The 15376-nt window shown below is 39.8% G+C and overlaps 1 protein-coding gene across 4 annotated transcripts in view; it reads right to left on the bottom strand.

Moving 5' to 3' along the window:
• rpgrip1l (RPGRIP1 like) overlaps positions 1-15376 on the bottom strand; it is a 173444-nt gene that overhangs the window by 63429 nt on the left and 94639 nt on the right. For 3 of the 4 annotated variants that reach the window (XR_011345803.1, XM_069901587.1, XM_069901586.1), the window contains exon 23: positions 13802-13881. Coding sequence is in view for 3 of the 4 variants with exons in the window: in XM_069901587.1 (XP_069757688.1) it covers positions 13802-13881 (80 nt within the window). In the remaining variant the exon portion in view is untranslated. Of the gene's footprint in view, positions 1-12317; positions 13666-13801; positions 13882-15376 lie in introns of those variants that run through there. The other variant, XM_069901588.1, reaches the window with a different exon arrangement.

Below are 15376 nucleotides of genomic sequence, written 5' to 3'. Positions count from 1 at the left end.
ACTCAATGACTGAGGTGCTCCCCCCAGCTCCCAGTCGTTTTGTCCCTCAACAGATTTAACAAATCGGGTGGCACTGTTAGCACACGCTGTTACAGCATCAGGAATTAGGACTGGAGTTTGAAACCAGTGCTGTCTGTAAGGAGTTTGTACATTCTCCTCTTGTCTGTGTGGGATTCCCCGAGGGCACTGGTTTCTTCCCATCCTTCAAAAACTTACTGGGGGCTGTAGGTTCATTGAATATAATTGGGCGGCATGTACTGAAAGGACCTGTTACTGTGCTATATGTCTAAATTTAAATTAAATTAAAGTAAACCTGGCAGCAGCTTCAACCATTGCACATGACCATCTTTGACCACACCAAAAATATTTTGACTTGTTAATGAGGATCTTTAAGAAAGATCCTTCACAAATAATGGATGTTTTAAAAAATTTGTTACCATCTTTCATCTGGTCTATAATTATGCAAGGTGTCATCTACATTAACAGACTCGATCCCAGTGTGGACCAGAGGGTGCTCTCATGAGGACATTTCATGTCAGGCCTCTGCCTGGAGGCCGGCTATAAGTGCTGATCGAAAACTTAAAAACGTACCTTTCAGACGGCAGCCCTAAAAGTCTGCTCCAGCGTCACATTCATATTGAGCAGCGCCTTGTAGCGCCCTCCAGATCCAATGGAGACGGGGTGACTGGTGCCGTAGTGCCACCCGTCATAAATGCGCGCAGAGCAATGGCCGTCTTCCCTACCCATAATCTCCACACAGCTGGAACTGTTGGTAGATGGTGCCAATTCTGTGTATACTTCATCGTGCAGTGCTAAACTATCATTAATTTATTGAAATAATAAGAAAAATGCCTCTTTTAGATGACAAAGGCCTTTCAACAATTTGACCCTGATGCATAACAATGCCTCATAACAGTCCAGATCCACAGAAATCCTTGACAGACCACAGTCTGTATCTTGGGTACCATCTCTCAATAGGCCCTTTTATGGAGTGAAAAATGCGACCATAAAAGTGGTTTTGATTAATTTCCAGCACAAATACATATTACTGAATAGATTAATTTTAGAACTTTTAATTTTTTTAAATTATCTAAATTCTATTAATTTTTTTTTCCCCCCACTGTTTCTTCTTACGAGAGAGATTTTAATTAAGTTTAAAAGTCTTTGGTCGCAGCAAACATTAGGATCATAGGAGGTTTGTGTCTCAGGATTCTCTGTCTGAGGCCTGGTTGATGCTCACAGCCCATTCTGTTCTGGAGGATGATCATGGCAAGATGTTTAAATCCATGAAGCCACAGAAAGTGCTGCTGTGGGAATAGTGCAGACAGGCATCAAAGACAACAACCAGATTGCACATGATCTAATCCATGGTATCTCAGATCTCAGATTCGATGTCAGTTCGAATCAGAGAGCTGATTGCCCTGTGTAATGTGAGATAATCTGAGCAAGATTGGGTCCTGCCACAGGACTTTATTGTGGAGTTCATCAATGGAGTGCGATGACAGATGCTGAGCCATCTGTTACTGAGTGGCTTTCAAAATTCTGCAAATTGACATTGCCTCTGTGGAAGTTCTAAACCTCTGAAGTTTCAAAGGATGAAACAATACAATCAAGATTACAACCAATGATGAAGCTGCCTAATAAGAATGCTGAAAGCAATTTTCAGTGTGGGCAGCATTAAATTACTGTTCAGAAAGTTCTCTATCCATCATGGTTTACTTCTTTCTATGCTTCGTTATTTTTAGAGCATGTATCATACACACAGAGAAATGTGTCTTGATTGGCCAAACAAATAAAAGTGACACAAAAGCAAAATATTGCAGATGCTAGAAATTTGAAATAAAACAGCAATAGCTGAAAACAGTCAGAAAGACAGGTAGTTGATGTTTCAGGAAAGTGGCCTTTTATCATGAGCACCATCCACTTAACATAGAGTATCAAATAAAACAATGTATCAAAAATTAACTCTTTGCCAATCATTAAATAATCACGAGGTAATTGTTTGATGATGCATCAAATAACCAGACAACACAAAGTGGCAATCCCTGACAAATGCTTTACCATTAAATTCATCAATACAATGTATAGCGGGAGTCCCCACCACCAGCCAAGCTCCATCTTTTTTTTTAAAAAAACTAGCGCGCTTTGCGGGGACTCGTGCATGTACAATAGCATCGTGGCAAGTACAGTGGCTGCACCGGGTGCTGACAGCCAATAGAAGCAGCTGTCTACATCCCCTTTCTTGGGCAACCCTCTTCACATATCACAATCCATGTAGGTGTTGTACATGACAATAGCTAAAGTTCAGCAGTGAACAGCCAGCCCAGTTGAATCCCGATATTTTGGATTGTGCTTACAAGTGCGACCGAAGCGTGAAATGTAATAGCTGTGGGTGGAAGTGGATACTTGGGGTGCTTCAACTTGAGAGGATATGCCATCCGTGGTCTCGGGGTTGAAGCTGTCTGTTTCATGGGTTGTTACTGAGGGAGCTCCACCTACATTGGGTTCATGTTCCAGATCCTGGTTGATAGTCTGATCAGGAATGGTTCAGGATGGGGGTGGCTCCTTTATGGGTAGGGTATATTGATGGTTTCTCCGATACACCCTTCTTTCTGATTTTACCAGGTATGACCTGGGCTCCTGGCAGCTCCTTTCGACTATGCTCATATGGTTGTAACCCTGTGGAGTCTGCATGCTTATGACTTGCCCTTCTGCTAATTGCACGAGCAGCCGACTGTTTCTGTCATAGCATCTTTTCTCCATTAGCCTCCTGTTCAGCAGTTGGGAATTAATTTCTTGTGGGTTCTTTACCTGAGGCTCCAAGAATCCCCTTGCTGCAGGCAGAGTCATCCGTGTCTGCCTGGACATGAGTCATTGTGCCAGAGAGCCCAATGTGATGCCGCCAGGGATGTTCCTTAGGTTCAGCAGGTTTAGGAACACATCCATATTTTCCCGGTGGGACTTCTCCATAAGTTACTTTACGTTCCTCACGCCTCTTTCAGCTAAACTGTTTGACTGTGAGTCCTCTGGGCTGCTAGCGATGTGGTTGAAATCCCATGTTGTTGCAAGGTTTCTGAATTTCTCACTAGTGAACTGGGTGCCATTGTCTGATAGCAGAATGTGGGGTGCCCCATGCACTGAAAAGTGTTTTTTTTTTAAACTCGATAATGACTGCCGACAAGGTGATGTTGGGTAAAAGGTCTATCTCAAACCATCCAGAGTATGAATCGACAAGAACCAAATACTGTTGACCATGCCATTTGAAGATGTCTGTTGCCACTGTTGACCAAGGGAGGTCCGGCACCATGTGAAATTGCAGTGGCTCTTTCTGTTGGTGCGGTCTGGTGCTATTGCACACCTAGCAAGCTTGTACCTCCTGGTCTATGTCCTCAGTCATCCCTGGCCAAAAAACGATGTCTCTAGCCCTGCATTTGGTTGCTTCTGCCCCTGGGTGCCCTCTGTGCAGGATGTTGACATAAATATTTTGCAATGAACTCAGAGCTACTGCTCTCGGGCCTTTCATTATGATTCAGTCATTGATGAGTAATTTGTCCTGGATTGGAAAGTAAGCTTACACTTCAGATGGTAGGCTGTGCTGCTTGTGGGCCAGCTGCCCTTGATAAAAGTGCTCAGGGTCCTCAAAGTTGTATCTATGTGCTGCCTCAGCTCCTCCAACTGGGAGGAGGAAATCTGCATTACTGTCATTCTATCAAATGTGTCCTCTTTCTCAGCTTGTTGGATCATGCATTTCCTGGGAGCACGAGATAGCACATCAGCTAAGTGCATTTCTTTTCTGCACTTGTCATGTTGTATTTCTGAAGCCTGAACATCACTGTCTGTAATCACATGGATTGGATTTTTCAGAATTGTGACCAGAGGTAAGTGGTCAGTCTCTATGGTCACTGGTTTGCTGTAAATGTAGTAATTGAATTTTGAGCAGGCGAAAACTACTGCCAACAACTCCTCCTCTATTTGGGGATATCTGGTCTCCGTGGTGGTGAGTGACCTTGATGCATAGGCCACTGGTTTTCCATCCTGCCGGAATGCTGCACCCAGACTGTATGACTGTGATGCATCACAGCTTAGCATGACTGGTCTTCATACATCGTAGAATGATAGAACAGGTGGGCATGACATATGCCTTTTTAATGTGTGGAATGTGTTTTGTTGTTGCTCCTGCCAAGAATTCTTTAAGCATCAACTGGCGTTCAGAATGAACTTGCTCAGGTAGTTGACCACACCCAGGAAGCATTTTGGGGCTGTCATGTCTGTCAGTACCAGCATTTCACTAATTGCTCTGGTCTTTGAAGGGTCCGCCTTCAGGTCTTCTCCTGTGAAAACGTGGCCTACATAACTGACCTGGTTCAGCTGCAATCTACACTTACGGGGGTTGATCTTAAGATTAACCTTCCGGGCTTTGTCAAGTACCTTTTTAAAATTTGTGTTGTGTTCTTCTGAGTCTTTGCCACATACAAGTATGCTGTCAACAATGATGGCACAGGGATACCCCACAAAGACTTGCTCTATTGGTCTTTGAAATTCTTTGTTGGCTGAATTGATTAACCAGTTGTATCTGTATTGGCTGAAACTCATGTTGAATGTGGCCAGCAGTGATAACGTAGTCAAATTTGATTTGCCAGAAGGAATTCTTTGCATTCAAAACTGAAAAAAATGGTCGCATTGGCCATCTGTGCGGCAACTTCCTCCACGGTACACATTGGATGGTGTGGTCGCTTTAAAGCTATACTGAGGATTCTCGGGGCGAAACAGATCTGGATCTCCTGTCTTTTTTTTTTCTTTGCAGCCACCATGGAGGACACCTACTTGGTGGGCTCTAAGACTGGGGTAATCACACACAGGTCCTGCAACCTGTCCAGCTTGGTCTGAACCCTGTCCTTCACTGCTATCTGTATACAGCATGCCGGACGAACCACAGGCCTCACTTCTGGGTGGGGCCGCATGGAGTATGTCACTGGCAGTCTTCCCACTTCTGTAAAAAGGTCACTGTGCTCAGAAAAGATTCTGTGCGTCAGATCATCTTCAGCCAGACTTATTTAGGTGTACCTCTCTGCTGAATGAAACAAGACCTATGTCCATGCTTGTGCTCAAGCCCAGCGGGGGGAGGACGTGTTCTTGGACTATTAAAAAAGTTAGTACGTGCAGCTGTCCTTGAAAGTAGCACCGCAGTCACACTGTGCCATCAGTTCTAATTTTGCTGCCCCTGTATGCCACTAGACTGTGGACTCGGAGCACGGTATGACCTGTTCTGACTTCCTCAGTAGGTTGAATGTTCTTTGTGACATGACTTTGCACTTGGCTCCAGTGTCAACCTTCATGTCTGTTGCTTTACCATTGATCTTCATTGTTACAAATGCTTTGTTTTTCCTTTCGATTCTTGTTGGGTCTTCTGCCATCTGCAGAGTCAATCCATTAACATAATACACGTCTGAGTTGGTTTGTCCTTGCTCAGATTCTAACTGGTTAATCAACCTTTTGTATCTGGGTCTCAGGGTGAGTTGCTTCCTAGTTCTGCAGCATCTGCTGAAGTGGTTCCATTTCCGGCAGGCTCTGCACTGCTGGCCGAACGCCGGACACATCTCTTATCTTTCCACATGGTTGCCGCCGTAGATGCCGCACTCTGTCCTGGGTGAGAGTGCAGCAGGGCTTGATTGGCTTCGTCTTCCGGCCACTGCCTGTCACAGGTCCTGCCTGGACTGTGTCTATGCTCGTGCCTTGTTGCTGCGGAAGGGCTAGCTTTATGCTGTTCACTTCCATGGCTTTGTAAGCCAGACACAAGGAGATGGCCTTTGCAAGCATTAGTTCATTGTCACGCAGCAGTGCCTTTCTCATGCCTTTGTCACAGATGCCGAAGACCATCCTGTCTTTAATCAACTCTTCACAAAGTGCTCCTAAGTTACAGGTCCTTGCCCTGATTTTTAGGTCGCTGACACCATTGAATTGATTTGTCAGGCCTCTGGTCCTGGTATTAAATCTGTGCCTTTCCATCGTTAAGTTCTTTGGTGGATTGCACATTTCTCAAAATTTTATTTTTAAACATTTAGGGTCCTCTCTTGACTTAGCAGGGCTGATAACGATACTCCCCTCACGCACCTTGTTTGCATATATGAATGTCCTTTACTTTTCGATGGCTTCAGAGCCTGCTAAATTTAGTAAAATGAATGCTTTGACTTGGGCTCACTTATCGCTATGCGCTGCTGCAAAGAAAATGTTATTTTCTTGTTCGAATATATACCAATTCTCGGCCACCTTACCTTCAAACAGGTGCAGGTCAGGACTTCTGAATCCATCTGCCATTATGGCACAGTCACAAATGCATTGCAAAAGTAGCGTTGGTTATTCACTTTTCACTTGAAGGCTTCGGGTTCAGACCTCTGACACCATGGTTGTTGATGCATCGAATAACCAGACCACACAAAGTGGCCACTTCTGACGAATGCTTTACTGTTAAATTCAACAATAAAATGTATAACGGGAGCCCGTGGAAATGGCATCTGCCACCAGTCAAGCTCCAGCTTTTAAAAAAAAAATTAGTGCGCTTTGCAGGGACTTGTGCATGCGTAATAGCGTCGTGGCGAGTACAGTGGCTGCAGCGGGTGCAGACAGCCAATAGAAGGGACTGTCTACAGTAATCAGACCATGACTTGGTACATTTAGAAACAATTTTAAGTTTATGAGGATTTTGCAAATAGTCTTTAATTCTTTTGATGATTGCAGGCAGTAGATAAGGCCTAGCTCTGAAATTCCAATATCAGACAGAGAGGAAGAAAGATTCGGACGGCATGTGAAGTATAGTTGTGGACTTGGCTCATGTGTTTTGAACTAATTGTGTTTGGCTCTCTGGCTTCAGTTTGAACTGAAAATCTTCTCAAAAATGTTCCTATGTTTGATTTGCAAAAAAGAACTCGTTGATAAGAAATAGAAGAGTAGGCCTGGTAGTTCCTGGATATTGTATTACCATAGTTAATCTTCTAATGGTTTCTACTGGATCCACCAGGTACTGGATCCACCAGGTACAGGACCCACTCAACATTATAGAAACAGCCACTTCCCCTCTGCCATCAGATTTCTGAGCAACAATGATCCTGTGGACACTACTTCACTTTTTCCACACTAATTTAAAAAAAAATGTATTTATGGAATTATAATGTGGAATAATTTTGCACCTTGTTCTGCACAATATTCCTACAGAAAAAGAACAAATTTTGTGACACATGTTCATGATAATATACCCGATTCTGATCCTCATGTATATAATTTTGCAATCCTGTTGGCCTTAATCCAAACAGGATTCAAGATTCCTTTTATGTCATGCATTATTACACAAAGTGTTATACAGTAAAACCCCTGTTACCCAGAATTCAAGCAATTGACAAAAAATAAAAGAGGAAAATAAATAAATAAAAACGATTAAAATAAATAAGAATAGAATTTTAAATAAAAGTTTAAAATTGTAAAAGTAAATGCTCTCTGATGTAACACATAATTCTTTGGTGAAGATGGGAACAAATATTCAGTCAGCAGAGGGCCTTTGCTCAGAGCAGCCGTTTGAATAAAATTGGGTGAAACCCAGGATGAAGAGCTGTTTGATACCGCTCACCATTGGAGTGACTGCCTTAAAGTGCCTCCTTAGTATGAGTCTTTATCTTTATTAGTATGGTATTAATTATATTAGTAAGGCTTTTATCTGTAAATTAGGGGGAGGGGATTAATTATCTATAATGTTATTGTTTGCCTTTTGGGAGGCTCCATGGAGAGGGAGGGACAATGTGATTAAAATAAAGTAAAATGTTTTAAGGTTTATATATCTGTAAGGCCTTGAGAGTCTCAAGCAACTGGAAAACTTGCTTATCTGGCATCTAACAATCCCTGCAGTTGGTAGATAAAGGGGATTTACTGTACATTCAATGACTAAACATCCACAGCCAACTTCTATACAGTAGAAGGATGTTCAAGGAACACTACCACTTCACAATCTCTTTGACTCATTTCAGATAATAATCCTGCCATCCCCAATGATGCCTCTGCTTATCCCATTCTTTTCTGTTTCATTTGTTCCTTATCTGTCCATAAAATGACACACATTTCGCTCATCGTTTGACCCCTACTTTCTTCTATCACTATTGTTGCCTACCTCTGTTCCCCTCCTGTGATAGTACAGATCTATCACCAATGTATATAGTGTATTTAGTTCCTGTATCTAGACTGTGCTTACAGCGATTGGCTGAGAGCCACACCTATTGTCTGGGCCTTAAAGGGTTGTGTCCCTAGCCAGGTCGGATCATTCCGGATTGGTCGGCCACCTGTGAAGAGCTCCTGTCTTTTGCTAATGAAAGCCTTGGTTTGGATCACAAGTCTTTGGTTCTTTCGACGAGCTCTACACCCCCCCCCCCCCACCCCACCCTTTGTTCATTCTATAGCATTCTGTCTCCATATCTATTCACCAGCCTGGCACAAAATTAAGATTCCTTCAGCAGGGGTATCCATCATTTTAAATGATAAGAATTACCAGGATATTTTCTCAAGACAACACCCATTTCTCCATGTGTCTTGCCGGCTTCTTTGGATTGTTTGCTTACATGAATTTGCATGACACCCTGGCTCCAGTTCTCCTTCCTACATGGCAAAGTCTTTGCCGACTGGTGTTTCAGCTTGGCTCTTGAAGTTTTGGGAACATATTAGTTTGATGCCAAAAGGCCAAAGGGAGGTGATTATTACATATACCACAGAATAAACCTATCATTTTGCATGAAATATTTTTCAGTTATCATTAGGACAACAGGACAAAACTACATCCAAATAGAACAGTGCAGATCTTTGCACTTTTTTTTGAGTGCAAACTGTATCTGCAAAATACTGACAAGGATATTGAAGAGACAAGTTTGAAATGGAGCTTAACTAATATATTCAGTTCATTCTTCCTTCAGGGAATGTTTGCCACACTCAGCTAAGTTGTTTGAGAATGAAAACAATCATAGGAAGTAAAATAAGTTTCTATATATTCTCTGTAAAGTTTTCCAAGCACAAATCATGAGGAAATAAAGTTAAATTTAATTAAAGTGTCATCAAGGAAAGATAAAAACTGAAAAATTGAAAAACTCAGTAGATTAGTTAGTGGACGATTAATATTTACAGTTGATACTGTATTTCAAAGCAATTGGAAGGTTATTTGCTGGAAACAATCCTTTCTGTCCATTGAAGTGGTCTCATTTGCTGAGAATTTCTGGCACCTTTGTTTAAACCCCAGATTTGCAAAAACTTGCTTTTGAAGAAGTTCAATAAAGCCTTGTGAGGAAAATGAAAGATGATATTTTTTGCACCATTTATCCATAATTGTAAAAAAAGTATTAGAATGAGATTTACGTTAGAAGTTTAGATCCAGCATTCAGGGGCATGAACTGCTTCGTTAAGCTCGTCGCACATCAAACTTGAATTGGTGTTTATCTCTTTCTCTTTGGCTTGGCTTCGTGGACGAAGATTTATGGAGGGGGTAAATGTCCACGTCAGCTGCAGGCTCGTTGGTGGCTGACAAGTCCGATACGGGACAGGCAGACACGGTTGCAGGGGAAAATTGGTGGGTTGGGGTTGGGTTTTTCCTCCTTTGTCTTTTGTCAGTGAGGTGGGCTCTGCGGTCTTCTTCAAAGGAGGTTGCAGCCCGCCGAACTGTGAGGCGCAAAATGCACGGTTTGAGGCGAGATCAGCCCACTGGCGGTGGTCAATGTGGCAGGCACCAAGAGATTTCTTTAGGCAGTCCTTGTACCTCTTCTTTGGTGCACCTCTGTCACGGTGGCCAGTGGAGAGCTACATAAGCGTGATATTAGCATGTGCATTTGCACAGATTTTGGTGTTACAAATGATATTGCTCTTGCTATACATTCCTATATCGACAATTTCTATGACAGTGGACTATGTTTTTTGCTGTAAAGCTTCTTTTAAGCCACAGGATAGTCAAATTAATCATTCCAATTTATATTAACATGGAAGTTGTGAATTAAGGAAAACACAATAGTCACAGTTACTCCTGAATGGAACCTGCAATCCTTAACAGGATTCTGGTCCCTGCAACACCTTGATTTAAAATGTTAAACTCACTTTCCGAACTGGCTGTTAACTTACAATAGTGTTCACCAGTAAGGGTTGGTAATCATTTGTGGCTGAACTCAAACGATCAGAATTCCCATAAGAGAAATGATTCCCACTAAGACATTTCTTATTTAAAGATTTTCCTCTTTCTTGTTTCCTCCTGATAACATAATTAGGCAAACATTATAAATATCACTTAGCATATCATTAATATTTATTTTTTAACTTTATATTTTGCCTCCATTATGGAGGAGCCTTTATCTTGGGATAGGCTTCTGACTTGATTTTAGCAACCAAACAATTTTAAACATGGACTTTGTGCATCTGAAAAGGTAAAAATGGTGCAGAACAGGCAAAAATTGTATGCCTTCTTGTTTATAATTAGGCAGAGAGTTTCATCATTATATGTTTTTGTCCTTTAGGTTAGGCTTCATTGAAAATATTAAAGGTAATATTAGAAATAACTGGGCGTTAACAGGGATTCTGGATAATGCTGAGAATAGACGGCTGTACAATTCGACTCAGACTGAACTTCAAAATCTAGCTGAAGGTTACGGGTTCGCATCAAGGACTGGCAGATTAGTGCTTTAAACCTATTTCTGGAAACACCAAGTAGAAATTTTGATGACCCATGCTGATGAATTTAATGATCATATTAAATTTTGCAAATCGACATTGTTAGTTCTATGGGAAAAGAAAATCAAATACAAAATAGATGTTGTGAAAGTAATCCAGGGTTAATTTTCAAGTTTACTTCAGTGGAAAAGGGACACAAGCATCTCAAAATCAAGAACGTTACTTTGGCATGAACAATAAAGCTGGAAAAAACTGAGGAAGTTTTGGAATGATAAACGAAAATTGACAGATTGTGGTTGAGAAATAACATCCATTCATATTCTCAAAATATGCATACTTCATGAATATTGGAATCTATAATTGAAATAAATGTTTTCTCACTAAATATTACAGATCATTCATATATTGTTCATTACTTCAATTTGAAAATGATCAGGCATAAGGTTAGACAGCTTTTAAGTACTGCCAACAGAATTCATATGTCTGTTTTATATCTATTTCTGGGAGCTGCATGGAGCTTTTAATCAATGCATTATAAATCAAATTCATAATCTTCTGATTATTCAAATACATTAAATATTCATAGATAAGAGTCAAAATTTTTACATTTTCTTGACTTTCTTCTCCATTAATTATTATGCCTGGAAGCTTTTCAGGGGAAAAGCAGCCATCAGCTTGACTGAACTTGACAAGCTGGCACGGCCCAATTACACTGCTGCTCGAAAAAGCTTTGATGTAGTGGAAACGAAAAGAGATAGGGGCAAATTGTACAGCATATTATGTTAATGACTTGATTTAATACAAGCATAAACTTTATGTAGACTGTTAAGGAAGATGCTAACACTAATTACGCCACTTTGGTGAGGAAAGGAGGGGACAAGCATTTCATTCTGACAAAGTGCAGCTCATAAATGTTGTAAATGAAATGAAGTAATCTGTGTTTAATTATACATCACAGGCAGTAAAAATAGACAGGATCTATAGTGAAGCATGGACTTGAAAACTTGCTGGATTTCTTTTTGATCAAAACATCTGAGAAATAACTGAAGTGCGATATGCCTGTGGTACAATACTATGACTGGCACACAACTTTAATTACAACACTTAACATGAACACATACTTGCATATAAAATCCAATCAGTATGCATTACAAATTACCATACAAATGCAGATCAGCTGAGTTACTTAGGTAATTAGAAGATCTACTTGGCTTCTATACCTTAAGCATTTCTGGAAGTGCACATTTGCATTATCTTGCAGTCAACAGAAGAACATAGTCTTTAATCCTATAATTACACTTACTATCTGCCAGGATTTTGTCTTGTGGTCTCTTATCTTCCTAAGTTTACAAACTAGTCCAGTGAAGGTACAGCCACCATGATTATATCAATACTGTACTTTTGCGTCCACTTGTGCTCCAAATAATACATTTGAATGGATTTAAAACTCAATTTCTCAGAATTACCACTCATAAAATGCAAATCTCATCTTTATAATTTACAAGGTAGATTGAGCCTGGTTGTTTTTCAAGACAAAATGAAGCACAGGTATAGTGACATGCTATTGACTTTAATTTTGCTTTAAAGTTAGTAATTATTTATTTCAGAATATCATAAAGTGAGACATTTCAATACAGAATTTGAAATGAAATATTGTAAGGATTCTTCTAGTTAAAACATTATCTTTACCATTACTTGAAATTAATGGTGTCATTTTTTTTACACTTTGTAGAGAACAAAGTAGACTGACAATTAATCACCTGAAATTGCTTAATGCAGCTCAACACATAACGAGATGTTAGATGTACTTTACGGAAGGACGGGGATTGAAAGTCAATCAGGAATGGTTATTGACTAAAGGAGCTAGAAATGCAAGATCATAGAACATCATGGTTCAAATGACCTTCTGCACTCAGCCTTGATAAATGAATCAATCAGATGTTTTCAATGGAAGCAGTGTTGTTACTGAGTTATGTTCTGTACCTGATAGCTAAATACGTTGTTAATGTCAGAAGTAAATTTTTTAATGTTTCAGGATTGATCCCTTCATCAAGATATGAACAAAAGATAGGCAGGCACCCGAACGAAATAGTGTGGGGGGGGGGGGGGCGGCAGGGGGAGGAACAGAGTCCCAAAGGCAGGAGATAATAGGTGGGCAAGGGAAGGAGGGCACACCAGCAAACAAGGGAGGGTGGGATGGCTCTGTGAATGGAGAGGGAAGAGGGTGGAGAGGTGGAGGAATGAAGACAGAGGGATGGGGAAGAGAGGGAGGTTAATGTGGACGGAGAGCATTGGAAGTTAATTTCAGCAGTAGGAGGGAGGGGGAGGGATTGGAGGGAGGGGATTTGGTATATATGACATTGTATTTTGTATCTGAATGATCATATTGAATATATTTGAATGTAATGTGGCTTAAAATTTTAAAGTATTCCCAAAAAAATTTCAGCAGAAACTATTCCAGGCCAGCTATGAATAGCAGCATGTCCTGCAGTAGAATGTTCCTTTTAGCTTTCACCCAGTATCAATTTTTATTGAGCGACAAATGCAGAACCCTAACCATTATCAACACAATTTTCTGCAGAAGGAAATGAAGTCGGAAGTTGCTTACTTAAGAAAAAAATATTTTCAGCAATTCTAACCCCACTTTCTTTGAAAAAAGTAAATAGGCGACACCAGTATTTGAACGATAAAGGATCTCTTTTGCTGTCAGCTGAGTTCGAACTATTCAGTAACATTAATCCAAAGTCTCAATATTGCACTCAGATCTATTAAACTGAGAAATATTATTGCAAGTGTGTAGGATTGCCCAGAAACTATAGGAAGAGATAAAATTATTTAATTTTGAAAATAGCTAAATGACGGTACCAACCAAAAAAAAACTTCCTTTGTATCTTTAAACTGAATCAAAAGGTATGATCTTGTGAGTGCTGCTTTTTGATGCAATTATTTTTCCGTTCTCTTCTCCTTTTTCCCCCAAACTTTGTTTTCCTTGTTCAACAATAAAGATTTCAATAAATTATTCATTGCTGTAAAATGATCTGTTCAATATATCTTATTCAAATATTATATTGTCTTGCATGAGGATTGTTTAATATAGCTCAGATGATATTATTAATTGACTAACCTGTTTTATATAACTTGGTTGCCAGCCTGGGACAATACAATTATCACTGTCTGTTATCGATTCCTCAGCATCAGAAACAACTAGGAGAGATAGAAAACCAATGCTAAAAACAATTTTATTGATGACCATTCAAAGATTCATTGTAGGAAAAGATGTTTACAGAATAGTGATAAGATTATTGTTTAATAATAATGAGCCAAGAAATAACTTCATTAAAGTTATTTCTGCAACAAATGGTGTTTTAAAACTAAAGAATAACTAAAGACTGCAACATTAGGATACCGCCAGTGACCTGAGTTTGAATCCAGAGCTGTCTGTAAAGAAATTGTACATTCTCCCTGTTTTCTTGTGGGTTTCCTCCGGTTTCCCTTCACCCTTCAAAACATATGAGGATTGTTTTTTTTGGGGTTGGAGTATTTGGGCGACATGGGCTGGAAGGGTATGATACTGTGCTATATATATTATATATATATATATATATATATATATATGTATATAAATATAAATAAATTTAAACTGAAGTAAATAAATTTAAATTTAAAATGTACAATTACAGGAATGACAGGTGTTCATCTCAATAAATTATATTACATATACATCTCTCTATCTATATGTATGTATGTACAAATTCTGCAAAACATCTCTAAAATCTCACATCTTAATTGGATACCTTTTTTCCAGCAAATTACAGAAACTCAGTTAGGAATTTGTGAATCCAAGCAACCAAATGCAAATCATCCTAATTTACACATATGCTTTATAATGTTCTATTCCAGCTTTGAGAAAGGGCACCCTGTTGAAAAGAAAATCAATTAATGAATGCATTGCAGAATAAATTCAAAGTGTTGCACAATGGAATATGTCATTCCACATTACGTGGACAAGTTCAGCAACTATTGCCCATTGCTATTTGCCCTTGCTTTGTTTGGCCATGAGAGGGTCAATGATAGATAAACATATGGGCGTTCGACTGAATTTGCTTTTAAGATTAGATTAGTGAACTCAGCAGGTTTCCCTCCCTTTAAGGGCGAGGGAGACTGAAAACTGCACGGGAGACATAATTATATGCTCAAGATGCTCCAGGGTCATGATGATTTTTTTTTCTCTCAAGACTTATTTTTGAAGCTATGTAAGCATGTAGAATTAGATCATATCTGAATATGCCTTGGGCAGAGAATCTTTATTTATTTGTTGAAGCACATAAGATTAAACTTTTTTTTTGCCTTCTCCCTTCATAATTCTTGCAAGATGAGGAACTATGAAAGAGCCCCTTGATTTTCCTGTGGGAACAGATGGGGAATTGTAGAAAGTAGATGTTTTACCTCTGAATTCCAAGAGAGAACCGAGATCCAAGTGCAGTCAGGAAATCTCCAGCAAACCCCTCCTTGGAACATTGGGTCTTTCACATTTGTGCATACTGGTGAGGAAGAACCCAGCTTTCAAATAATAAAAGCATGAGCTGCCAATAGTTATTAGTAGAACTGCTGACATTGAGAATTTAGCTTCCCCAAGTTTCCTGGAACTTTTGGAGTTAAGCTGATAGCACGGCTGTAGCGCTGAAAAGCTGACAAGTCT

This window comes from Narcine bancroftii, chromosome 10, assembly GCF_036971445.1.
Source record: "Narcine bancroftii isolate sNarBan1 chromosome 10, sNarBan1.hap1, whole genome shotgun sequence".
In the NCBI taxonomy this organism is placed as follows: Eukaryota; Metazoa; Chordata; class Chondrichthyes; order Torpediniformes; family Narcinidae; genus Narcine; species Narcine bancroftii.
The sequence above is the reverse complement of the archived record's forward strand: the minus strand, read 5'-3'. Positions and strand labels throughout refer to the sequence as shown.